The sequence below is a fragment of the Triplophysa rosa genome, linkage group LG6, assembly GCF_024868665.1.
Source record: "Triplophysa rosa linkage group LG6, Trosa_1v2, whole genome shotgun sequence".
Lineage (NCBI taxonomy): Eukaryota > Metazoa > Chordata > Actinopteri > Cypriniformes > Nemacheilidae > Triplophysa > Triplophysa rosa.
Genome location: NC_079895.1, coordinates 7,438,394 through 7,465,971, shown reverse-complemented (window position 1 = coordinate 7,465,971; position 27,578 = coordinate 7,438,394). Strand labels below are relative to the sequence as shown.

Here is a 27,578-nt window from a genome sequence, read left to right as displayed (position 1 = left end):
TGGCTTGGCGACGTCTCAAATCCTGGCCAGTTCGTGTGTCTGTGTTTCAACCGCGAAAGCTGAAACAGTAGCGAGCGAGTGTGCATTCGTACGTACAGTATGTGTGCTGCCCACATTGAGCTGAAGCAACAGAGAGGGGGAAGCATTTCGTCTAGCTGTGAACAATGGCACAGCAACGAAACAATGGTGCAGAATTCAACGAAATTCAAATATATATTTGTTGTTATAAGAAAAAATGTTTGACTCGTTTTAAGACTGTGTCAGAACAAAGGAGACTATGGTGGGCCACCATAGTCTGGTCAATGAATGGGAAACACTGCGCTATCGCTATCAAATAAAAAATACACAAACAACTTGACGGTAATACTATGCGGTGTATATTCGCAAATAGTTTTCTAAATCATTTTGTCAAAAAGATGCATTCTATATAAAAAAAACATTAAAAAGAGGCATGTTTGTACAAAAAATATTATCCTGTGATGTGTCTTTTTTTGTAATGTCCAGCATTGCCTCCTGTGGAGTGCAGCAGTGAAGAGTTTCACTGCCGTGCGGATGGGACCTGCATCCCAGAGCGCTGGCGCTGCGATGGAGACAAAGACTGCGAAGACGGTAGTGACGAAATCAACTGCAAAGGGCTCAAGAGAATGTGTGATCCTCTGGCGAAGTTTACCTGCAAAAGTTCAGGTACCTGCCACTTGTGCCTCTAAAGCAGGTCCGTACTGACCTCGCACATTTTGGCACGCTGCTATATTTGGCTCTCTGTGTTCAAATTCTGTGAAGCAGCGGAGGTTATCTTGTACCCCGATGCCGTCCTTTGAGTTTGAGTTATCGTTGCCTGTTGCAAATTGAATCAGATGATAAATCCAGGGCTTTTACATGGTGCAATCATTTGCAATAAGGGTGTATGTTTATGCAGCACTGTTGAGATGGAGGTATAATTTTTGGTCTTGGATAATATTTTGCTTCACAGCGATGTGATTTTTGTTGCATTTCTTTGAAAATGTAACACTAGACAGGCACACGTCAATGTTGGGTATAAAAATATGAGTGATGTGTAATTTCTGCATCAATAGCATCACCGAAGGAAAGAAGGAAAGAAACATTCCCAAACCTCTGCCATTGGACTGCCAAACAAATATATACATATAATATATATACAGTATAACCCATACGCACACGACTGGTTGAGCCAATGTTGATATGTCAGGCACGTTGGGAGGATGAAACTTACAGCAATATTTATTTATTAATTTATTTGTTCTTTCCTTTTTGATAAAAGAGTTCCTATTAAAAACAAAGAAGTGAAAAGATATATAAAGAAATATATTTTGCTGTAATTTGTATCTATCTAGATTCATGCTCTACTTTGAGCATAGTAAAATCAATCAACATGGGACTTTTTGATGTTACACTCGCCCTAATTGTAAATGATTGCCTTACAAAAAACACAGTAATAGCCAAACCATAAAAGAGCTCAACAATTCTTCAACCTTTGATGTCAAAACTGTCCTAAAAAAAGTAATGTACTGCTACTAGACCACTGTACTGCAGACAGAATGCTAAATCTGATTCTCAGATAATTTGGAATCACAGAAACATCATCTCTGCTTGATGTTCCAGCACCTTTCATTTTATACCGTACCTGCAAACAGCACATTAACTGAGTGTTGTGTCCCAAGGGAAGTGCATCAGCAAGAGCTGGGTGTGTGATGGAGACAACGACTGTGAGGACCGCTCGGATGAGGAATCCTGCGAGACCTCCGTCTGTAAGCCTCCGACTCAGCCCTGCAGTAATGACTCCAGCACCTGCCTGCCCCCCCACAAAATCTGTGATGGGAGATTTGACTGCGCTGACCAATCAGATGAGGGACCTTTCTGTGGTGAGTACGTGCAGATCCGAAAATTAATAAGAGCTGTGTCTACAGGACGGCTGCAGGAATTATAAGAAATGAAAGGCTGCATAAAATGAATTTTAATAGAACGGATCGAATTGAATGACTGTATAAATAAATTTTGAATAAAGAAAGTTTGAGAAATGTCTTAGTGGATTTGTGTCCATACAGTGGAATTCAATGGGGGCCAGTACTATTTGATGTCAACATTCTTCAAAATATCTTCTTTTGTGTTCTGCAGAAGAAAGAAATTCATACAAGTTTGGAATAACATGAGGATGAGTAAATGATGACAGAATTGTAATTTTTGGACGGACCATCCCTTTACATGTTGAATTTTATTAAACGACAATTTGATTTTAATAACACTGATTCTGTGGATGAGCCAATTGGGATAGTTCACCCAAAAATTGAAATTTAGTCATCATTTATTCGCCCTCACGAATTCTGTGAAACACTAATGAAGATATTTTGAGAAATGTCTCAGTGGTTTTGTGTCCATACAATGGAAGTCAATGGGGGCCAAAGTTGCTTGTTTACCAACATTCTTCAAAATATTTTTTTTGTGTTCTGCAGAAGAAAGAAAGTCAATAAGGTTTGGAATGACATGAGGTTGTGTAAATGATGACAGAACTGTAATATCCCTTTACAAGTTTAATTTATTGAACTACAACTGGTGTACGCCCCAGATCAGTCTTGTCTGTTTCTGGTCCTTTACAAGCAAAAAACAGTACATTTGAAATGAGTATATCCAATAAAAGTTTATTAGGCTTTACAGCTAACAGACATGGTCTAAAAGCCACAAAACTTCGATTTTGATTTCATGTGGTTTTTAATCAATACAAGCGTTGACAATGCTTTCATTCACAGCCTCACTGTGGTACTTATTGTATATATTTGCCTTGTGACCAGCACACATTAAAACCACTATCGTATTATGTGCGATCTACTGCATTCTGTAAAAAATGTTTCTTGGGTTAGTCATGTGGATACAGCCGAACCATAAAAACAGCAATTAATGCATAAGGTACAATACTCATCCAGAACAATGTAAAATTGGATTCGTACACTTGAGCGAATCAATATGTATTATGTTTACTTCTCTTTTGGTGAACAGACCCGGATGATACTTTGTTTGTGTCCACAGTCCGTGTCCCTCAGGGCTACTTGATTCTCTTTGCGTTGCGTCCTTGCGCGAATGTAATGGAAAACCAACACATGCTCTGTATGCTATCGGTACCACAGCTTGAATCGGAGCTAAACAGGAGGATCTGTTTGCTTGTGAAGTCCTCACCGGGGAAAGAGTCTCCAGAGAGTCAGCGATGTATAATTCTCTCAGAATGCAACTAGACAAACATTTCAGTGATTTTTAGTTGCCTGCAGATGCCCATGGGATACCACAGTTTCAGGTTCTAAAGACAAGGTGCATTATCTGTCTGACTGGACCTGGACCTTTCATTGCCAATTAGATCATGCCAATAGACCTTGAGGGGCTGGCTGGTTCGCGTCAGTGCACCGAGCCTCAATGCCATTTGTAACCACTGGGAAGCAGCTATTCTCTAGTTCCATATAGACTTTAGGGCCCCCTGTGAGGAAAATTCAATTCTCTCTTCCAGGCGCAGAGGGGATCATCTTAATCAGCGAAGGCAAAGAGACCTTGGAAAGTGTCATTTTATCAAGACTGTGTTTCCCTCCCTTTTGTCTTTCTGCCGAAGATGTGCCATCCTCTAAAAAAGGACCAGGCGCCTCCGCGAAAGAAAAAAACTTATCCATTAGAGATGAGAGACTAAGAGAAACCTGAGTTTGTCCTATCCATTCGGAAAGAAAATGATGTATCCGAGACCCACTTTTCATTTCTTTTAAACTAAAGAAAAAGCCATTTTCCACATCCAGTGACTTTGTTTGGCCTGCGCAGTGGCTGAAGTCGGTCTCCATAATTCAGTTTTGTGGTTTTCATGGAGCCTGTCTAAAGCATAATGTAATTCTTTGCAAAACTGCTTTTTATCATACTTGGCCGCTCATGTTGATTAGGTCAGCATAACCGTATAGTCATCAAAGAAACGGCAAAACTTTTGGGATGAGGGATGATAAGAAGAGAATTTCCCTCTCGAATTGTGCAAATGTTCAGTCCTATCTGTAGGCCGACTGGTCTTCACTCATGTGTGGCTTTTCTGTTTCAATTCACGCTTTGAATCTCATATGCTGGCAAACATGACTTCCTATCCCCTGCTTTTTTTATGTAATCCTTTTTTCTCTCTCTGTTCTTCTCTTTTCCAGAGAAATGTTTGCAGGGGAACGGGGGTTGCAGTCACCAGTGTGCAGTGATCCCCAGCAAAGGGGTGGTGTGTTCCTGTCCCGATGGACTCAATCTGAGCTCTGATAACCGCACGTGCGAGACGGTGGACTTCTGCACAAAGCACCTGAAGTGTAGTCAGATATGCGAGCAACATAAATCCGTTGTCAAGTGTTCCTGTTATCCCGGCTGGACACTCGATCCAGATGGAGAGAGCTGCAGTAGCATCGGTACTTCAATACCACAAGCTTGACACTGTCGATATCTGATATTTAAAAGAACATTTCCCCGAAAACTCGGACTTTATTTCTATGGAAAAACAAATGTAGCTGGTTTATCGTAACCAGATATCGTCAAGCTACAAAAAAAATAGTGCTGTCAAATCGATTAATCACGATCGTTCCATTCCAAAATGATTGTATATTTATATGTGTATATCAATGCACACACATACACGTGAGTGTGTGTAGAACAATTATTTACATGAATATATACACATTTACATAAAAAAATTTATATACATATATTATATACATATTATTTATGTTATTATTATACATATAATTTGTATTTGGTAAAAACATTATATACATATACTCATATTTCTTATGTATTTATATACACACATAATATATAATCACAAACATTTTGATTAATCATGATTAATCGATTTGACTGCATTAAAAACATAAATCTTTGAGTAAGCTATTCATTCAAGATGTTTTTGCAAAGCCACAAACTTGAATAAATTGTGTATTTTTATGTAATTTATGTCAAATTCTGTATATTTAGCTCATGCAAATTGATAGACCATAACCTTACTTAAAGGGATAGTTTACACAAAAATGAAAATTGTCATCCTTTATTTACCCTCATGTCATTCAAAACCTGTATATGACTTTCTTCTGTGCAACACAAAAGAAGATATTTTGAGAAATGGTCAATAGGGTCAAGTCAATACTGTTTGGTTGCCAACATTCTTCAAAATATATTGTTTTGTGTTCTGCAGAACAAAGAAAGTCATATAGGTTTATAATGACATGAGGGTGAGTAAATGATGACAGAATTTTCATTTTTGCACGAACTGTCCCTGTAAGTCACACATTTATTTAATATTTATATGGACTAGTTCTGTAATCTGTCCACGGTGCACAGCAATAAGAGCAACAGTAATACAATGACAGCAGGATACACAGGCTGGAGCTTCCCATTGAGAAGCTAATGTTTTACAGCAGCAAGCCTGCCAAATGCTTTTAAATTGTCTCAGGGTATCTGAATTTGGGTCATTAGTCAGAATATGACAGTGAGCATCTGTGTGGTATTTTATAGATATAGCTTAAGTGACATGTATAGCTCCAGAGAGTAAGCCCTTGTTTTAGTAGATTGCCACATTTATAGCTCTCAGCAGGTTATCTGCATGATATGAGAAAATAATTTCTCATTGGTGACTGGGGCCTAGAGGATAAAGAGCTGGGCTGGAAAGGGAAGAAGTTCTATCAAAAATGTATTTGTGTTTAATGATTATCATAAGAAAATACAACAACATGTGTTATAGTTAAAGGGATAGTTCACCCATAAAAGAAAATTTGCTCATTTTCATTTACCATCTTGTCATTTTAAACCTGTATGAGCATTGAAAAAAGCATGGGCTGAAATGTCTGCTCTTATTGTGCGAACTACTCTTCTTTGTATATATAATCATTTTTGTTCTACGCACCTGGGAACTGTATGGTATCTTCATTTTGAGCGCAGACTACATTTTTTGACTGCAGAACACAAAAGAAGATATTTTGAAGAATGTTGGTAACCGAACAACGGCACTACCCATTCACTTTTATTGTATAGACACAAAATCAATGCAAGTCAATGGGTACCGCCATTATTTTGTTACAAACATTCTTCAAAATATCTTCTTACGTGTTGTGCAGAAGAAAGTCATGCAGGCTTGAAATGACAAGAGGGTGAATAAATGATGACAGAATTTCTATTTTCGGCTGAACTATTCCTATAATATCACAATCAAGTACTTTGAGTTCTAAAAAATGGACTAAACTAAAACGGACAAAAATAAAATCTGGGTCTAGTTTTTTATTTTGTTTCTTTTTCTGTTGTTCTCTTTTTGGTCCATTTAAAGAGATCTTAGTCTTTTAAAGAGTACTCGAGTGTGAAAGCGCCTTTAATCCCAGACTGCTCCAGGTGGATTGTCCTTATAATGAGTGTACTGTAAGTCGTTGCGGATAAAAGCATCAGCTAAAAGCCTCATTAGCATTTGCACGCAAAAACAATTGTGCACGATTGATGACTGCGCACAAAGCCCGACTCTCCTGAATCTTCTAATGCACAGGTGTGGAGTGTTAATGACCAGTTTGTTTCTTCCATCTCCCAGATCCCTTTGAGGCCTTCGTTATCTTTTCTATTCGGCATGAGATCAGACGAATCGACCTTCATAAACGTGACTACAGCCTGCTCGTGCCCGGCCTTCGCAACACCATCGCTCTCGACTTCCACTTCAACCGCAGTCTGCTCTACTGGACCGACGTGGTGGAGGATAAGATCTACCAGGGAAAGCTCTCAGACACCGGAGGTAATAAACCCACAATGTTTGCGTCCCGCTCGGTCTTTGTTTAACCCGAGCTTTAGTTTGAGTGGAAATTGTATTTTCTTCATACACGAGCCACATCCCCTGAAGAGCAATGCATGGCGGCATGCATTGTGCATGAGCTGGCCCTCTGAATGATGGGTAAAGCCTCGGTATAGGAGCTGATGAATACCCTTGAATTGTTTCGAAGACTGTTTTGAAGCTGCATTAAGCGCACTACCCAGTTTTTTCTCTCTGAGGACCAGGCTCCCATTGCAGCTATTGCTTTCCTTTTGTTAGCATTTCAATAAGCCCTCCATAGCCGAGGATAATTGGCAACAGCTGGATTATAGACAGCGGAGAAAGTCTTTAATGTGTTCTGAAACACTGAGGGGAAAACTTCTCCTTAAGTGTCAGCATGTTCCTCGAGTCCTGCTGAATAGACCAGCATTGTTGGTCATGAATGTATGTTGTGTTTTGGATGCCCGGGTCATGTGCGCCAGCTGTGCGTGAGGTACTTGTGGCGATAAGTTTCAGTTACAGTTTATGCCTGGCTGAATAGTCGAACCATGCACCATTAAACAGCTGAAATGCAACTCCACATGAAAACGAAATAACAACCAGAAGTGACGGTTGAAGTACAGTAAATTGGCAGACCTACTTGTTGTTAGCATCTCTCCAGCATGAAACTTAGCTAAATAATGCAAATTTTGTGTCCACCTGTCCAGTTTCTTTTTTTTACTTCACATGTACAATATATTTTATCATTCTTATATTAGTATTAATTCATTACCTCTTCTTCATTTAAAATACCACTTATGAATATTCATTTAATTTTTGCAGTCTTTTGCCTGGAAGCATAAAGGTTGCAGGTTACTTTACATACTAATCTTTACAGTAGTCAAATGATGTCAAACTGACATTTCCCGTGAAATTGTACCCGACAGCTCAACTTAAATAATTAATAATTATATTAAATAATAATAAATAATTTTATAAGCTTACCATTGCAAATTGGGGTAAAGTAAGGAGACAGTTTGTAACGCAGAATTTTATGTACTATAAACTGTTTTTTGTTTATGTTTAACCAAAAAAAGGTTGCTGCCTGCATTTTTGAATATACTGTACTTTTTAAAAACTTTATGACTTTTTTAAAACTTGTATTGTAAAATGTAATATAAAGTAATACAGTGAAGCATCATTTGTAACAAAATAGAACTGAAATGTCCAGTTTATGAATTTATATATTATTTTCATATTCTGGTCCCTAGCTTGAGATGCTGATATACCTCCCATCTAGCTTAACCAGCAACCCTCCCTTGACCAATTTCTTTGGGAAATGCTTGTTGTTTGACCAACAACATGGTCCATCACTTAAACCAGCATGAAAATTCATGGCGGTCTAAACTAGTCTTTTCAGCAGGAAGTGGCTTTTTGGAAAGCTTAAGTCAAAAGGAAACTCAAACCAGAATACCTCGGTCTGCTGAATTCGATATCCTGTGCGCCCTATGAAATAGATTGAGTGGTTTGTTTTTGTAGGTGTAACCGGGGTGGAAGTTGTGATTCAGCATGGCCTGGCCACCCCAGAGGGACTCGCAGTGGATTGGATTGCAGGAAACCTGTACTGGATTGACAGCAACTTGGATCAGATTGAGGTGGCCAAGCTGAATGGCCAAATGCGAACCACTTTGATCGCCGGTGGTATGGAGCATCCGCGAGCGCTGGCCGTAGACCCGGGCCTGGGGTGTGTATTCATCTTGTATAAAATATACAATATATATTTCTTTGTCTCATTTTCTACTTTTTCTTAAAATGCACCGCTTTAAAAAGCAAACGGGAAAAGGAAGGTTCATTTTTACATCACTATTTGTCCTCATAGAGAGACTATTTTGGGTACATAACAGAGCAATCATATTTCAGGGGACTTGTTTGTCATCTATTACTAATGATAGTTCTAGGATAACACGCAGCTTCTTGCTGTTTATTCTTTGCGTTCAGTTTCTTTTTTTGTCTCAGCTCCACATTTTTCTAATGGAAACACGCTTGGAGGAAGAAGTCTCATATACGACACAAGCTCACAACAGTCTTGAGATTATCCCAGCAGTATTTCAGGCCCAAAAATAATGTTTATTGACATGGTTAAAAAATGCCAAAACAATCCTGTTGTGGTTTATGTTTATCTGCTTTATACAGCAGCGATAATTACGGCCAAACTCTGCGAGCAACCCATGCGGTCGTCTTTGCCGTCTGAGTCGAGCTCATGTTGGCGCTCGGTTGGATGGTGTGCTTAAAGCTATTTCTCTCAAACCTGAAAACAACAATTAGCAAAAACATTCAAAGTCTGATTTCACACTCCAGCAGTGTGGCGCATATAAAAAAAACACAGAAAATGCCCCACGCAACTGTCATGGAGCGGTGCGTGTTGAAAATAAGTGGATTAGTTGTCTGTAATTAACCATTCTTTTATTCATTGAAAGCTTGAATTAATGACTGTAGACCACAGACCAATGATTTGGCCCGCTGTAAGGGAGAAAGCTACATCCTTGTAGCGATATATTTGTATATTTTACGCTTACCTTCTGTCCTCTGCAGACATTCGACTGGCAGTTTAATTATTAGCGTTGATGTCTGATGCACGAACATGATCACACATTTCATTACCGCGTGAGCTTGATGCAAGTATTTAGCATTTTATAATCCCTGTAATACACCTATTAGAATGTGCCCTTTGTTTTCATACCACCCCAGAGAACTACAGCATCATTATGAATACCCCTCATATTATATTGAGCTTGATTTAACGTCCTGCTTGTTTATGGTGCCCGAGAACCTTGTGAATGTAAAATAATTATAGTAATTATAAAATGAATTTATTGGTCTGCATTTAAGATTTTCTGACCATGCAAAACCAAGTAGATTGTTTTTTTAATATGCGTGTGTAATTGAGTACTTTTTTGTTGTGTTTGAATAACGTATTTTTGACATTTAAAACATATTTGTAGGTTTTTCATCAATTCAGACCGCACACAGAAAATGATGATGATGTTTATGTGATGTGTGTTATTTTATTAGGAAGAATCTATTTATATTCAGTTATTTTGTTGTAGCATTCTGTTCTGGACCGACTGGGATGCTACTTTTCCTCGGATTGAAGCAACATCAATGAGCGGAAGTGGGAGACATGTTGTGTTTAAAGACATGGAGATCGGAGCCTGGCCTAATGGTCTTACTCTGGACCATCAAGAGAGGAGAATAGTGTGGACAGATGCTCGGTAAGGCCATCTACAACATCTACATGCATATTAAAAATGCATCACATGTAAGTGAATGTCTTTAAAGGTCCAGTGTATGAAATGTAGTGGCATCTACTGGTGAGGTTGCGAATTGCAACCAACGGCACACTCCCCCCTCACTTTCGAAGCACTAGGGTGGCTGACACAGAACTAAGATGTCATCACGTTTTCGCTTCTTTGCTGAAGGAGATAACGTATTTACGTAACGCGCTCTGTTGAGTAGTTTGTCCGTTTAGGGCTACTGTAGAAACAAGATGGTGAATTCCATGTAAGGGGACCCGCAGTGTATGTAGATATAAATAGCTCATTCTAAAATAATAAAGACATAACACTTTATTATGTAAGGTCTTTATACACCTCTGACGACAGTTATGTTTATTATATTGCATTTCTGTCAATAGATCCTCCAAAAAAATGACACACTGGACCTTTAAGGGTAGATGCTCGGTGATGCAGATTTAGCTGTGGATTCTGGATTTGTTTAGTCTTTTTCTGTGTTAAATTGTAGTGGTGTAGAATTTACATACTTCACCTTCACTACTTTACAAAATGTCAACGTATTGTAGTTAAAAATGTCAACATACTGTAATTTATAACTTAAGGGTGAATCTTTATTCATTGTTGACATGACGAACACAATTTGCCATTTACTGAAATAAGCTGAGCATCTTTTGTCCTGTATTGTTAAAACAGATGTGTCTTCAGTAACTCCCTCAGGAAGCTGTCATCATTGTAACACCTTGTTGATATAGACGCAGAGTGCCACTCTCACCTCATATTTCTATTTCTCCTCAGCTCAGATGCAATATACTCAGCTCTGTACGATGGCTCCGGGGTCATAGAGATCCTCAGGGGCCACGAGTACCTGTCGCACCCTTTCGCCGTCTCTCTCTTTGGAGGAAATGTTTACTGGACGGACTGGAGGACTAACACTTTAGCCAGAGCAAATAAATGGACAGGTCGCAATGTGACAGTGATCCAAAAGACAAGTGCCCAGCCGTTTGATTTGGAGATCTACCATCCTAGCCGACAACCTCAAGGTAGTTCCACATGCTTATTTAATTACGTTTGTACATATCTTTACTGCTTAATGTTACTTTATCTTATATCTTATTTACTTCTTATTTTCTTAATAATTACAAAAAGAAATATGACTTGAATGGGCTTTTTTTATGTTACCAGTTCAGAAAGGGTTCCAGCCATTTCCAAAACTGTTTTTATTTTGTTCATACCTTGTATGCAACAAAAGTTATGGTTATCCGAAGTCGGCTGACCGCTATGATTTTCAGAAACGTAATTCTGAGCAAAACAGGTTTAAAGTTGGCGATAAAAAAAGCAATGAAAGCAAAAGCACAACAGTCAAGTATCACAAGTAAAAGTAATACTCTATTAACAATTTAATATAGCCTAAAAACATTCCCTAGTGTTGAAAAATATAAAACACATGAAAACCATTCAAATAAAGTGAAAATAATGCATAGTGTTAATATAAAAATGGTGCGGGGCAAACTTAAAGAATGAGAGCGCTGTCAGGTGCGCTAAAAGCACTGCATCACTACACAAGAATAGCTAACTTCACCCTGAAGAGAATGGAATCTTAGTAAGGAGTGAAGCAAGTTTTCCGTTGTTTGTGATGGGAATAGTCTCTGAACTTTTAATCATCCCGTGTAGTCGCGTTCCGGAGGCGGCTCACATGAGCACGAGTCCACCGGGCAAAACTCCCACTGCTTCAGGTTCATTCATTTAGGTCGAATCCTGCTGATCACTCATTTCTCCTGCCAATCATGGAAGGCCAAACAAGAGCAGCTGAATAATTGAAAAGGGGTCATGCAGAGAATAAGCAGGTCTGACGTGGGCTCGAGATGCGTTTTTCCTCAACCCAAATACAGTTTTATCGTTTCACGGTACAGTGTCAGATGGGTTTTTCTGTTAGCATGGGCAGGATTATGTTTCATTGAACGCACTGCTTGCATCTTTAAAGGGAAAAAATAAAAAATGCAAAACGTGCAAATATTACAAAGAGTTACATAGACACAATTTATGATTCATTTTTATTTCATTTAATTACTTACTTTACTCGTTTAAACAGAAGGCGCATTAAATGCACCATTTGGACCAGAAGACAACATATTGGCTCTACAAATACAAAAATATTATGTCATTATGATGCAACATTTATGTAACCCACTTTCCTTTCCCGCTACTCAAAACGAATTAGATTTCGTGATTTGATGAACTACATTTTAACTGAAGTTTTTGTCATTTTAAAGTGTGCCAGGTGTCCAGATGTCCAAAAAATGCCTTCTGCGAATGTTCATCAGCCGAGCTAATCTCATTTGTATCATTTCAACCAGCCCGAATCTACAGGGAGCACTGCCAAAACAACTCATGTCACCCTGCCACAGCACCCCAAGCCGAAGAGCTGTTTTATACCGATAAGTGTCAACAAATTGTGCTGCATTGCCAAGGAAGCCAATAAGTACAGCTAATCCAATTTTAGAGAGCCCATGAGAATGTCTGGCTATTAAGAGTGTCCAAAACTTCGACTCTGGACCCTGACAGTGCATGGTGATTGTGTTTATGTTTGGCCCCTGCGGTTCTGGCATGAGAGGTAAGGACCTCAGAGGGTCTGTAGGGAAATGAAGGGGCTACGCTAACAAGCCTAATGGGCTGAGACCGCAGGCGTCAATAGGCATGCGGTTGGTAATGCGTTATGTGTGGTGAAAGAGCTGAGGGTTGAGTTTCAGGAGATCGACACCGGTTTCAAGGGTTCCCATTTTAGTGCCTGTGTGGCACAGTGTTGTAAGCACTTTTCCAGCACTGTGCTGACAAGCAAACTACTTCAAATTACTATTGGTCTCTGCGTGTATCTTGCCATATTCAGACAAGGCTGAAAACAACAGCGAAAATTCTAATTATACTCCACGACCACTTTACATATATTGTAGCACTGTTATTCACAAAGGGAACCCAGATGGATGGGGTGTTTTATGAAATCTGTAGCTGATTTATGAGTACAAACGAGTGAGTACATCCAAATCACGCGTTTCCATCAAGAGTCGAGTATGCCAGCACTGTTTATACGGCATTTATTCAAACCAAAGACGTATTTTCCCCCAGACACGCTGAATGTATAATTAATTCTATGGGATTCTAGACTACAGTATAATTTAGTCATTTATTTGTATCTTTGCAATTGCTTGAAAATATATACTGGCTACATAAATGAATAGAGTTCAACGTCAGAGATAAAAATTGTGCCTAATTTAAGAGTCCCTTTGGATCAATTATTTACAAGATGCAACTACTTTTGGATATAATTGCATCTTGTTGCTCCGGATTCGTGAATGGGTTAAAATCTCTTAGCAACAGGCGGTAGTCCCGCGTATGACAGAAATGTTTAGATTTGTAATGCAGCGAGCAAATGGTTAACTCCTAAGTCTAAGTCTATGTCTAAGTTTCCTGCGAAATCCCCACCGCAGGACAGATCCAGAGAAATCGCAGCCAAGCCTTTCAGTCACAGTGATGGAATAAGAAGCTTGTTGGAAGGTCAAAGGCACATGAAATATGTTGGAGCCGTGACCTAGCGGTTAGTAATACTTCAGAAACGCAACTTTTTTTTCATGCATATTTTTCTTTGGTGCATATTACGTTTATGCATTTTTATCCAAAGCGACTTATATTGCATTATCCTATACATTTATACATAGGTATGTGCAATCCCCTGGGATCGAACCCACAACCTTGCGTTGTTAACGCAATGCTCTTACCACTAAGCTACAGGAAAGCTATATAAATTCTCCCTGTTTTTGTATACCGTGTGCTATATAAATAAACTTGTCTTGACAAGCTACACTACCTAAATAAATAAATAACCATACATCGTACTGTACTGTGCCAACATGTCAACATTATAAAGCTGACTGGTGGGCGTAGAATGTTTGGAAACGGCTGATAGTGTCTCAACATCAACAAGGTAAACAAACTGATCAAACGGAACTGCACAACTGAATCTGTGTTTTGTTGCTTTTTGTTGATCTAGAGTGAACCAGCTTTCAGAGGTGAAGATTTGATAGAAATCAGATTGAGTTTGTTTTTTAAGAAAGACATCCTGAGAAACCTGAGGAAGATCTTATGGCCGATTGACCTTCAATGTGTTTTCTCAAGATCTGTCCGTTCATTAACTTTAATTGTATTATAGTACAATCCAACCAAAGCCCTTTTACAAACTGCCATGCAAAACACAAGTCAAGTGTCTCTTGGTATCAAGAGAAGTACTACGGGCGAAGGACATCCACATTGTCAGCCTTGTTCGTTCGATAAATATCCTTTGCTTCTGACGTATCCTGGAATTGAGACAAATGGAAATATTACAGTCTTTACTTATATTTTTTGTGTTATTGTCTGTAAATGCAATAGTCACAACTGTTGGTAAATGTTTGTTCAATTGATGTCAGAAACGGTTCTTGTTGGTTTCTTTTAAGACTGTTGCTCTCCTTAAACAATTCATAGGATGCCATATAGATTTTTTTCCTTGGTGTGTTTTCTCACCCCGGTTTATATGCGTGTCGCCCTGTGTTTTTCAGCTTCAAACCCATGCGAGGAAAACGATGGAAGAGGTCCTTGCTCTCACCTCTGTCTGATTGATTACAACCGCACAGCTTCTTGTTCCTGCCCTCACCTTATGAAGCTCTCTCCCAACAACCGCTCATGTGTTGGTGAGTATGCCGCTCTATAGCGTCCCACTTTACAAAGAGAGCATATGGGAAAACTTAGAGAGTGTCATTTTAGCATCTGAAAATCAGTATTTCTTGTGCTATGTGTCTCAAACTTTGATATTTAATATTTGTTCAAAATAAATTGCAAGTAAATTTGATATAACTCCATTCCACCTCCATTCCACCTCACATTTCTTCAAAAAAGTCAGAGTTAAACATACATTACATTTAGTCATTTAGCAGACGCTTTTATCCAAAGCGACTTACAGAGAGTTCAGGGAGCAATAAAGTGATATGTCATACAGGAGCAATAATACAATAGGTGCTAATACAAAGTTACTAGTTTCAACAAAAGCTAGACCACTACCTGTTGAGAGAAAGAGAGAGGGTTAGTATATATATATTTTTTTTTTGTCTGTCAAGTATTCACAGAAGAGATGTGTTTTAAGCAGTTTTAAGCACATACAAGCGAGGTTTTAATTTAAAATGGCAAATGAAATTGGAAACTAAATACATTAAACAGCAGGCAGACCTGTCGTCTTTTTGTGTGATCTGTGGGTCTCCTCAGCCTGTGGCCTTATGCCTATGGCTGAATAACAGTCACGCTGATGTAGAGTCACATCACACTGTTTGCCGGTGTGATATTGCTTTATTAAACCAAAGCTCATGCTGATTCAAATGATACCAGTTCTGTCATTTAGCATTCATTAACTTCGCAAATTAACTTTTAAACCAGACGTGAATTTTTACCTCAGGGGGTTGGTGATACTGTAAGTTGCGATAGTTACATCACTGCTGTGGCTGATTTATGATTGGTTAAATTGAGAAATGCACCGATATATTGGTCAATAATAGGTATTGGCTGATAAAAGCAATTTTTCACAATATCAGCTGTTTTTTAAAACTACCGATGATCAGGGCCGATATGTCATGTCAATCAAAAGCAGTGAATACACGTGCTCTGTGTATGGAATATGTTAAGAAACATCACTAGTTTGATGTTCAATATTAATAGTCATTCTATGAATTAATTACATTCAGAAAGTTAAGAAATATTAATTCACGGCTATCGGTGGAGAACTTTAGTATCGGTGGTTAAATTGGTGGTGGGACAACTTAACACTACCCCGTTAAAAATCCTGGTTATGTGATTGTACTCATTTGCTTTCATACTGTATATCAATCTGTGTGCAAATATTTGTCATTGTAGATCGATTTTAGATGTATAAAGAAGTATTGAGTTTTGTATGGTAAATATGTTTTGTTTTGGCTCATGTTTCAGCACTGAAAAGGTTCTTACTGTATGTGAGGCGGTCAGAGATCCGTGGAGTGGACATTGATTATCCATACATGAACGTAATGACTGCTTTGACCGTCCCTGACATTGATGATGTCACTGTGGTGGACTACGATGCTCTTGAGGAAAGATTATACTGGGCAGATGTTAAGACCCAAACAATACGACGGGCTTTTATCAATGGCACTGGTCTTCAAACGGTCATTACTGGAGGTGAGTCAACATTCTTTACAGGAACTCAAACACGTTTAAAACAAATAGAAATAGACTGTGTTTGCTTTGTTTCTCTTGTTTATTTTTTATGCATCAGCCGTTATTTAAGTTAATAAGTTTTGTTTTATTTTTCTTTCTGTTTGAGTTCTGTCTGATGCTGTGCATTTGGGCTGACATATCATCTTTGTTTTTTCCCTTCTGTTGACACTCAGTCTTAAATTGTGTTTTTTGGTTTTTCAATAACAAGAAGATTATGTTCACAGGAGCCCGCGTGAAAAAAATGATGGTTCAAGAAGCGTGCAGAAGAAGATAAATAATATCTTGTGTGATAGGATAGCTTGTTTGTGAAGGTTTCTCTGGGGATTGCAGCTCCAAACTGCATTAAAAAAGAAGTGCGAGATTGCCGTACATTTACCGAACACTGTTATCAAGCGTAATGCCTTTTTTAAACCTTCTCATACGTTCAAAATGCAAATCATGTGCCATTTCAAGTTATTTGCGCATTGTTAAAAAGTCTTCACTATAAGAAAAGTCATTTTAATTCGGTGTGTGCTGAAGTCCTGTAGGTTTGTTGTGATAGGCACTTCTATGATAATGGCCATCTCTGGTATGTGCAGATATTCAAAACTGCCGTGGGCTGGCGGTAGATTGGCTCTCGAGGAACATGTACTGGCTGAGCTCTGAGAATGAGGAGACACAGATTAATGTTGCCCGACTAGACGGTTCTCTAAAGACCTCGGTGATCCATGGGATTGACAAACCGAAATGTCTGACTGTTCACCCAGCCAAAGGGTAAGCAGTCTATATGAACACCGTGTTGCTTGTGTGAGAGAAAAGTATGTGCTTGTTATTTACTTGCGTTGATTTATTGGTTTATATGGAGGTGACGAACAAAAATGTATTTAAAGGGATAGTTCGCCCAGAAATGAAAATCCATATGAAAAATGTTCATAATGTATTTTGTGTTTTTTTTGTCTAGAAAAATCTACTGGACTGATGGTAATACAATAAACGTAGCCAATATGGATGGAAGTAACAGGAAGGTTCTTCATCAGAACCAGAGAGAACCAGTCGGTATGTTATGATCTTTAATCTCTCTCTTCCTCTTGTCCTGTCTGCACAGGAAACATCTGTTCTTCAGTATTTTTTTACTATTAGTACAATTTTAGTATTAGTTTAGATATTTTTTATTATATAGTATATAACACGGCACTCAAAGCGGCCTACAAAATGTAAAACTGTGCCATGCAAATTGCATTCAGCACATATTTGTTGGCTATATTTGTGTCGTTATCTGCCTTTACATAATTCTTTCAGTATACCGTATCTCATCTTTGTAACACTGCAGGCAGAGCATGGGAATAAATGGCACTATTATCCAAACAGTTCATTCTTAGTAAATTCTCTCGTTTGACGTACAATCGAGTACAATTTGAAAACACTACCCATACCCTCAGCTTCAGTGTCATTGTATTTTTCAACATCCCAGCACGTTCATTGATAAGCAAAGCACGTAGGTTTCCACCTTTTGTTTTAACGGCTGTCTTGGAGATGATGTGTGCGAGTTAAAAGTCTTGTCGGTTGCTGTTGGGAGTATATCATGCACTAGCCTTTCTCAGTCAGAGCTGTCCTGAGGCTCAATTGAAATATCCTTCACTTGTCACAATCAATTTTCCCGCTCTGTCAAACCATGTTTCCCGCACCGTGTCCACTTTTGAAACGGGCTCAGGACAGAGATGCCTTTTAGTTAAGCGATTCGGAATGTCACCAATGGGTCGCAGGTGTGTCGCAAACGCAGGTGCACATGCATTCAAATAAATATGCATGTGTTGTTATGAATGAGATCTCATTAACACCTCGATTGGTTATCATAGATAGCCATGAAATTAAATGGAGATTCTCTATATACTGTAGATTAACTGAGATCTCTAGGAAGTCTCATGAACTATGATATACAGTAGCAACCTCTGAGCAACAAGGGCTTCCTCTGCAAATTCCCATACTAGCACTACACAAAACATCTAATAACGGACTAATGTGCCTTTTGTTCCCTCAGGGCTCTCAATTGACTTTCCAGCAGGCAAGATATATTGGGTCAGTTCTGCCAATGGCACTATCAACAGGTGTAATCTGGACGGTAGTGGCTTCGAGGTCATTGAGAGCATGAAGAGGGACTTAACTAAAGCCACAGCTCTAGCAGTCATGGGTAAGTGACTAATTCTGTCTAATGACCTCCTCGTAAGTGAGGCTTAAGTCAAGGGTTAACCACCATTTCAACAAAGGTGGGTCACTAAAGGTCTCTCACAGTGCTTTTTATTTGACAGCATATGGCTGATATATGGTCTGCATGAATGCAATTTGTGTATTCATATAAACACTTGCTGGTGACTTTCACAGTAAGGTGCATATTTATAGGCGGTTTCAAAGCAACAACATAAACAAACGTTACTGCGGATGCACGCTTTTGTGGCCAAAACTTAACTTCCGGTACACATCCGCAAAAAATAGAGACCCTGTAGATTATTTCTGAAAACAAGCAAAAGAAATGACAAGTGAATGACATTAGCTAACAAGTTAAAGTATGACTAGCCAGTATTAGTAGAACTGTTACTTGGCTAAACTTAAATACGACAAAGTTACACGACCCATTCACCAAATAGTTTATTTAATACAATTAATATGCAATACATCTCAACAAATTAGTTATTTAATACAATGGTTATGCAATAAAATAGTAATAGAAATTAATATTCATTTAAATTATAATAAAAAAAGTTATATTTTTAGCCACTAGCCAGATCGATCAACAAACACTGACGGAAGTTACCTTCGGGCCAGGCTATAAGAAATATGTCCTACTACTATATCTCTTCCTAATATTTTACCTACCACAGTATGAGTGGTATTCCAGAATCACTTTTTGAACATTATATACCATCATGCCACCCAGCCCGAGTCCAGACTTTGTGCCAACATTCTATTCTGGCACTGTGAGATTACCGCTGCGATGCTTCAGCAGTTCGAAACAAACGCAAACTCGATCCATTATGTCACAATGGAGTTAACCATTTCCATTTAGCCCCAGGAAACAGCTTTTTCCCATCATGCAATAAGAACAGGACCAAATTTAGGTGCCCCCGAGGAGCGTAAACATACGTCTTGGTGGTAAAAAGTGGAAAAGTTGGCATGATTGATTTAGCAAGATAAAGAAGACTGTGTGGGAAGACATTCATTTGATACAACACATTTTTTTAATCACCCTCTTTAAGTGGTTCTTTAGGACTGAAATTACATCTCTAACTATTGCCCAAAAGCTGTAATTCTAGGGATTTAAAAGTATTTTTGCAGAGAAACACAGTCGTGTTGGCAGCTTCAGGAGTTGCGTAACCTTTCTTTCACCCTATAGCAAATAAAAGCAGCAAGGTCTGTCGCTGTGTGTCTTGACTTTTTGTATCAGTCGATTTCTCTGCGTGCGCCTCAGGTTTTGCCTAAAAATATGACTTTCTCTCGTTTTCGATTGTGTCTGACATGTTGTCTCGCACACAATCTGTTGCATGAAATTGCTCCTGCCTGTCTGGAAACTCATGCCCGTAAATCATTCATTAGCAAGTATTTATTTCCCTAAACCCTAGTTTTTAACTGATCGCACCGTCTACGTGCTACAAAGGTATTAATCTTCGGAAAGCCTCTGTAGTCACGTTCTATTTTAGAGCGGCCATGATGAGCCCAAAAACAAATGCAATTTGTACAAAGTGGTGACACGCTCTTTTAATTAAACAAAGTTTGTGTCATTATTAAATTGGGAGCAGAATGCGGTGTGCCACAAAGACTAATGGCTTACTTTCAAAGAAGTAGCATGGTACAGCAAAACAGCAGAATGATGCATTCGGCAGGAGCTATCTATCACAATTAATAAGCTTTTGTTCCACGGAGGGAATGCTTTCCATTACTGCTGTGAGAACATCTGAGTCTGTTCGGTGGACGGTTATGTTTCTCATTTATAGCATAACAAACCGGAAGAGATCAAATTAAGATATGTTTTCAGAACGAATATGCTTACTGTGTCTTTTACTTGGAGACGTGTAATAGGATATGACTCGAATACGTCCAAGTACAACAAATCAATACAGAAATGCAGCAGTTGGTTGGTTGGTTATTACAGTTGAAGAAGGAAATGAACTTTTTGGTCAATTTTGGCTGTTTTATGTGTTGTACCAAGAAACACCACCCCAGAGCTGTATAACAAAATGTGATTGGATAAGCATGTAGGTGGGCGAAGGGTCCTATAGATCTTTGAACTGGTGTGTAGCAGGTGGCAGTCTGAATTTTATTCAGGAATTTGTTACCTCTTTGAATTTGAACCATCTAACAACACAAAGAGATCATTCGCTTTTTTGTTCTGGAAATGCATTTACTTTAGGCCTGATAACGCAATTTATCAGATCTTCTATATTCAGTGTACATAGTGATAGAAAACAAGGCGAAAGATGAAAGTCTTGCTGTAATTGATGTTATCTCTGTGATAAGGAAGGCACCTCGCTTCTGCATCCGTACTCTTTATGATAAGACTGTCATCCCTTCCAAGTACACAAAACAGCACGGTTCTTTCAAATATGGGCAGTCTGTTATCATCATGCATACGGCTCATTGTCATGCAGGTTACCCACCGAGATCTGAAGGAACGGTATATATTAATATGCTGAATATGAGAATATCAGAGATCAAAGAGTTCGATTCGGCGTAGAAACTGAAAAAAATCAATGTATACTATTCTTTCAGTTCTTTTAGTGAAAACTACGGTTTTACCAAATCAAATCTTGTAGTTTGGTAACACAATCTGATCATTCTGTCAGAAATGTCATTTAAGGTTTTTTTGTATATATTGGAGAAGTTACTATCCATGCTTGGCTCCTGTTGACTACCTGCATATTTTATACAAGAAATAATCATAATAATACATGGACGCAATTATAATAATTTGCCATTTCATTCATTAAAACGTTTTTAAGATACTGATTGAAACAAACCTTCTGTCAAGTGAAGTGAATAATCAAAATTATTAAACGGAGTCTTAAACCCAAAATGGAAAATTCTGTCATCATTTACTCACCCTCTTCCCATATCAAACCACGGCTTTCTTTCTTCTGCAGATCACAAAGGAAGATATTTTGAAAAATATTCGTAACCGAACAATTGCGGTACCCATTCACTTCTATTGTATGGACACAAAACCAATGCAAGTCAATGGGTACTGCCGTTTTTCTCATACCAACATTCTTCAAAATATCTTATTTTGTGTTCTGCAGAAAGAAAGTCATACAGGTTTGAAATAACATGAGGGTGAGTAAATGATGCCAGCATTTTCATTTTTGGGTGAACTATCCCTTTAAATGGAATCTTGCCACCTTTTGATTTACATCTTCTTCTGTTTGTATCTCTGCTATCTTCCCCTCGGCACAACCAGCATAAATGAGGGGATTTGCAGAGGTTAACCCTGTTGGTGTCCCCATAAATTTGCTTTGGTTGCTGTAAAAAAAAACCTGACACAGTTTCAGCCACCTGACACGGTAAAATCAGTCACCCCGCGTGCAGTGTGCATCCACAAAAGCATGTGGTGGTGCACACCCGATATCACTACTTATATGTAGGGAAAATGTACTTGGCAGAAACAGATGATCAGGCGGTCGATGGTGACACGGAATGTTTGATAAATGCAGCCTCTTTATTGAAGAAATCCAATGGCTGCCTCGCATCAAAGTCACATTAGTTATTAGACCGTGAAATTGTAATTGAAAAACATGATGACTGAAATGAAAGCAATTTCACTGACAGGAAGTCTCATGCTCGTGGAACAACCTGTAATGGGATGTGACCACCCAGGGAACTGCAAGATGTTGTTTAGCAGGCTTTGGCACCCTAAGACCCGTGCTTGGCTGTGATCAAACAGTTTAGGGGGACATTACACCTAGAGGCAATCACTGATGTGTCTCACAGTGGATGAGTAAAGATTAATATTGACTGAAGTGATGACCTAAGCAAGCAATCTCAAATGCCAAACACTCTTTTGGCGGCTCTGTGTAGGATGTTATTTCTGCACAGCTGGCCTGAACACAAGAGGCAACTTGGAGGCTTTTAAATAGCACTAGCATTTGTCTCTGCTTTATAAATGAGGATTTAAAGGGATAGTTCCCCTAAATATGAAAATGTGTTCATATACTCACCATCATGTTATTACAAACCTGTATGACTTTCTTTCTTCTGCAGAACACAAAAGATATTTAGAAGAATTTTGGTGACCGAACAATATTGGCTCCTATTAATTTCTGTTATATGGGCACAAAACCACAGAGACATTTCTCAATATATCTTTTGTCACATACAGGTTTTGTACGAAAATGTTTGATTGAACTATCCCTTTAATGCATTGTAAACTATTTGCTCTTGCATTGTACATGAAACATACAATGTATTAATATATAGATGTACATGAATGTATATATTAATAAATGTACAAATAATAATAATAATTAATAAAAATAAATACATATATACAGTATATAATAATAATAATAATGTATTTGTTTATTTTTATTTTTTTTTAACCATATTAACTACTTATAAGAGGTATTAGTCAGTATCAGTATCAAGACATCCTGGACATTGTGAAAGAGAACATCAGCAGGGGTTAAACGATATTCAAGAACCTGATCAGTGACCATAGCAAAGAAAAAATGCCTGAAAGTGTTCCCAACAGAATGGTATTATTCCCCTTTATCGTTATTGTTTCATTACTCTTTTAAATTTACAACCAATTATATTTTTATATACTGTAATTGTCATCATCCATAGTGTGAACAGCCCTTTATTATAAGTATTCCTACATTATTCCTGCTACTGTATGATTTAACAGTACACATTTGTTGATCATTTTCTTCCATCCTTCCATTGAATTCATTCCAGCCATTTTTGCTTTTAACAAACATAAATATGTGTTTCATTTACGGCTGTCACAGCTACCACCGTTTCCAGCCATCCTGTATTTCTGCAGTGCACAGATATAGTCTAGGCAGCGTGCCAAGGACAATCTCTAAGGCCTTTTGTTGCACGCTCGGTCTTACGGAGTAGAAAAAACACAAGGGGGTTGGTAGCTGCAGCATCTCTGTGGCAGTAGATGCACTCTGATGGCTTTCTGAATGGAGAGCCCTTGTCTTCGGCCAGGGCACGTAGCCAGGTTGCCCAAAGCTCTGCCTCATTGACTCACACTGGGAAGAGAACATGCATAATGCTCAAGTCCTATCTCTTTACTTTTCTCTCTCCCTCCCTCGCCCACCCGCGTGTTGTAGCGCAGCGCGGTTTTGGCAGCAAATAAGAGCACAGCACCAACGGATTATGTACATGTGGTACAAAAAGGACAAACAAATGATAATGGCATGTGCCTCCATTGGCAGTCAGGCCTGCTGTTTGTGTAACTTTGGGAAATAAATAATTCATCTGTTTTTCCAGGTGGCAAACTGTGGTGGGCAGATGAGGATCTGGCTCAGCTGGGGACCGTTGCCAAACGAGATGGCCGCAACCCAGCAGTGCTGCGCAATAAGACAAGTGGAGTGGTGCATATGAAGGTGTACGACAGAGACGGGCAGAAAGGTACGATCCAAGTTACCGCCCAAAAGACTGACCAATGGAGGTTGTTGAAGAAGATAAAAATCCTTTGATGTCCCAGTGACACACACACATCAAAAAATGTATACCGTGAATCTGTCACTTTGAATAACATTGTCTGCCAAATGCATGAATGTAGTTCATTTTGCTCTTTATATTGTTTTTGATCTCTAACTTTATTTAACATAATATCTCAAGCATATTCCCCCGTCATTTCATAGAGATTCAGATAATGTGATTTTAGTTTTGTGGGTTTTGTCGAATAATTCACACTAATGGCAGATCCATCAATGCTATACAGTAGCTTGAATAAGGAATGTCCATTAAACCACTTCAAATGTAAATCTATCCAGACTCTGAATTTCTCCAGCGGCAATTAGCATCTCTATTCATAGTTCAGACCTGTCTTATTACTGTCATTGATGGGTAAGCAGGAGTTCCCCTAGAGCTCTTGTGCTAATACAAAGTCATGCAGTTTCACTGCACTTACATTTATACAATTAAGATGAGAGGAAGTCTTAAGTTACATGAAGAATATGAAGTCGTTCAGACTTGACAGGAAAGCCTTCATAATAAGAAGAGACATTTGGCATAAGCGTCCAAGGCCGAACATGTTAATGTATTGCTTTCCTATGTGAAAACATAAGACATACTAGTCAGTACAGATACAATCTCAAATGTAGATTTTAATGCATTAGTTTAGCCAGAAAGACAGCTATAAAGCTTGTTAATCGACGTCACGCCACATTGAATGTTGCGCCATCTTGGGAGGATCGTTGCTAGTGCGTCCAATGCAGTGTTTTGTTTTTCTTGTTTGATTAGGAAATATAACTATGGTAAGGCGGTCTTGCTGTGTCAAAAACTGCAAGAGCATTACGCACAGTCGTTCAGGAAAAGCCCATGGTTCTTTCACTTTCGATTTCTCCATATATCAATCAAAACACGTAACGGTACATATAAAAACAATAATAACAGTGTAGAATGATCCTACCAAGATGGCGACGCCACTGCAACATGCAACATAGGGCGTGACGTCATCTTCACATTCTCTATATGACTCATAAGTCCAGATGCAATCAACTGAAGGTTTTTATTTGCATTTTTCTTGCATTTTTTGCATTTACAGATTCCGTGTGTTTGCTTAAAAGATCATTGCTAGCAATTAAAATTTCTTTACTCATATTTGCTATAAAGGAACATTTTGTCGAACTTTGACAGCATTTCGAAAGTTCTTATTTCACCCCAAAATAAATATAATAATAAAATAAATCGATAAATAATACGGTCATCATTTATTCATTCTTATGTGGTTCAAAACCTGTATGTGACTCTTTCTTCTGTGAAACACAAAAGAAGATATTTTGAAAAATGTGGTTTTGTGTCCATACCATGGAAGTCAATGGTGTCCGGGGTTATTTGGTTACCAGCGTTGTTCAGAATATCTTCTTTTGTGTTCTGCAGAATAAAGTAAGTCATACAGGTTTGGAATGACATAAAGCGGAGTAAAGGATGAAAGGATTACATTTTTTGGTGAACTATCTCTTTTTTTACGATTTTACATATTGAATAATTATCTTGTGAGTCATTAGATACAGTAGGAAGCTAAAACACAATGATTTCTTTACCATGTCTCTTGCATTGTCTCTCAGGTAGGAACGCCTGTCAGTTAAACAATGGTGGATGTTCGCAGCTCTGTCTGCCCACATCTGAAAACACTCGCACCTGTGCCTGTACCATTGGTTACAACCTGCGTAGTGACCGTCTGTCATGTGAAGGTAGGTTACTGCCCCCAACCAGTTGTCATGATTTATTTATTCTCCACTGCAACAGTTCACTTCACTTTTTGTTTAGCTGCTTGTTTTGTGAAATGTGCCCAAAGAACACAGCTTGACTTTTCCTTTTTTATCGCCTCTTGCTTTTTGTTGTGTGTGTCACAGGTCTGAGTTCCTTTCTGATGTACTCTTTTCATGAGGGGATACGAGGGATCTCACTGGATCCCGGTGACCATGCCGAGACCCTGATGCCCATCAGCGGTGCCTTGTTTGCTGTTGGCGTAGACTTTCATGCAGGTACAAACACTGCAGTTCTTTGCTATCTTCCACTCTGTTCTCCAGCGTGTAGAAGGTCTCTCTGAATTTGCTGTGTGTTTACAAGAAAGATAAGCAACACATGTTTTCACTGCAGTTGAGGTTTTTAAATGTTGTTTCCTGTCGCAGCAATGGTCTCATATTAGTTCCACGGTTTCAAACCTGACTAGACTGACAGATTTTGTATAGAAGAGATAAGATTGGTTAAACATATCTTGTGAGGCTGAGTTACTTAAACCTTGAGAGCCATGAACCAGTACAGTACTATAGATATTCGCCAGTCGCTTTGTGTTCAAGGGGATTTTTTGTACCATGCATTATTCATTCTGCAGAAGAGGTTGATATGACAGCAGTTTGATGCAGATTATCCAACCTGTGTTGGGGGGGAAGCGTTTCACAGTATAAATAAAGTGAGTGTCAAGGAGGCCCAGTTCACATGTGATGGCACCAAATTATCATTCAACAGTCAATGGTTTGAGACATTTCCATAAACATGTTCACATGCAAACACATAAGCATGTCCGCCTACCTTAACTACGTGTAGATTTGGGCGGTCTTAGTCAAATCATGTTGCTAAGTTACGTAGATTCGCCGGGGTGTGGTTACACGAGGCGTTTCAGGCAAGTCTGGTTGAGCATTCGCTTTTAGATAGAATGCGTCTTTGTTCCCACACTTTCATTTGTGCAATTTTACGTGTCTAATGCATGCACGGGCAACTTATAACACACCAAAGACACGTACTTCCGCCATATGACCCCTTTAATTGATTACATATCAATTAATTATATATAATCATCAAATAATAATAGCTATAGTAATGCTATTATTAATATTAATAATAATGAGTATTTTACGATATCACTACTAACAATAATATATAATATAAAATTAATGCTTATCACACTAAACACAATCAAATGCCTATTCAAAAGATTCAGTGGATATTATTGCAATAACCATGACATTTAAATAAATGTAATAATCAGTCAAATTCATCTTTAATTTTATTTATTTTGTGTTTTTCTTTTTTTGCAAAAAATCTCACTTAAAGTACAAGTTTAACCACTTGTGGTTCATAAGGCAAAATGTTAAACTGTTGCCAAACTAATTATTGTCAATACTGGTATATTGTGACACCCCTAACTACAGAACACCATACTACTACTAGTAATATACTAATAATATTATATACATTAGCAATACTACTATTAAATATTAATAATACTATACTTATGCCACTACTATGAAAAATAAGAATTACTATAATAATTATAAATAAATGTAATAAATTATTGTTAAAACTGTTAGCATCATCTTATGTTTATTTTTTATTATTAGTGTTGTTAAAAATAAATATAAGTACTGTGAAATATTACTTAAGCACCAACTAAAATTAATTAGCCGGACAGGTCATTTTTTACACACTGTGTGGCTGGGGAAACAAGGCAGAATTGCTGAGCTAAGCAAGAGAGGTATAGAGGCAGATGTTCAGAGAGTTTCTGTGTGAACATTCAGCATCCGCTCATCTCAGGTAAAGAAAACCCCAGC

At 38.4% G+C, this 27,578-nt stretch overlaps 1 protein-coding gene across 5 annotated transcripts in view; it reads left to right on the top strand.

The window, feature by feature from the left end:
* The window catches only part of lrp1bb (low density lipoprotein receptor-related protein 1Bb), a 248,639-nt gene that overhangs the window by 148,333 nt on the left and 72,728 nt on the right, over window positions 1–27,578 (top strand). For all 5 annotated transcript variants that reach the window (XM_057335506.1, XM_057335505.1, XM_057335504.1 and 2 more), the window contains 15 exons: window positions 505–684; window positions 1,680–1,880; window positions 4,170–4,415; window positions 6,572–6,769; window positions 8,303–8,507; window positions 9,871–10,035; window positions 10,852–11,096; window positions 14,643–14,774; window positions 16,057–16,284; window positions 16,902–17,076; window positions 17,264–17,358; window positions 18,341–18,490; window positions 23,788–23,928; window positions 25,593–25,718; window positions 25,881–26,012. In XM_057335506.1, the coding sequence (XP_057191489.1) occupies window positions 505–684; window positions 1,680–1,880; window positions 4,170–4,415; window positions 6,572–6,769; window positions 8,303–8,507; window positions 9,871–10,035; window positions 10,852–11,096; window positions 14,643–14,774; window positions 16,057–16,284; window positions 16,902–17,076; window positions 17,264–17,358; window positions 18,341–18,490; window positions 23,788–23,928; window positions 25,593–25,718; window positions 25,881–26,012 (2,619 nt within the window). The remainder of the gene's footprint in view (window positions 1–504; window positions 685–1,679; window positions 1,881–4,169; window positions 4,416–6,571; window positions 6,770–8,302; window positions 8,508–9,870; window positions 10,036–10,851; window positions 11,097–14,642; window positions 14,775–16,056; window positions 16,285–16,901; window positions 17,077–17,263; window positions 17,359–18,340; window positions 18,491–23,787; window positions 23,929–25,592; window positions 25,719–25,880; window positions 26,013–27,578) is intronic.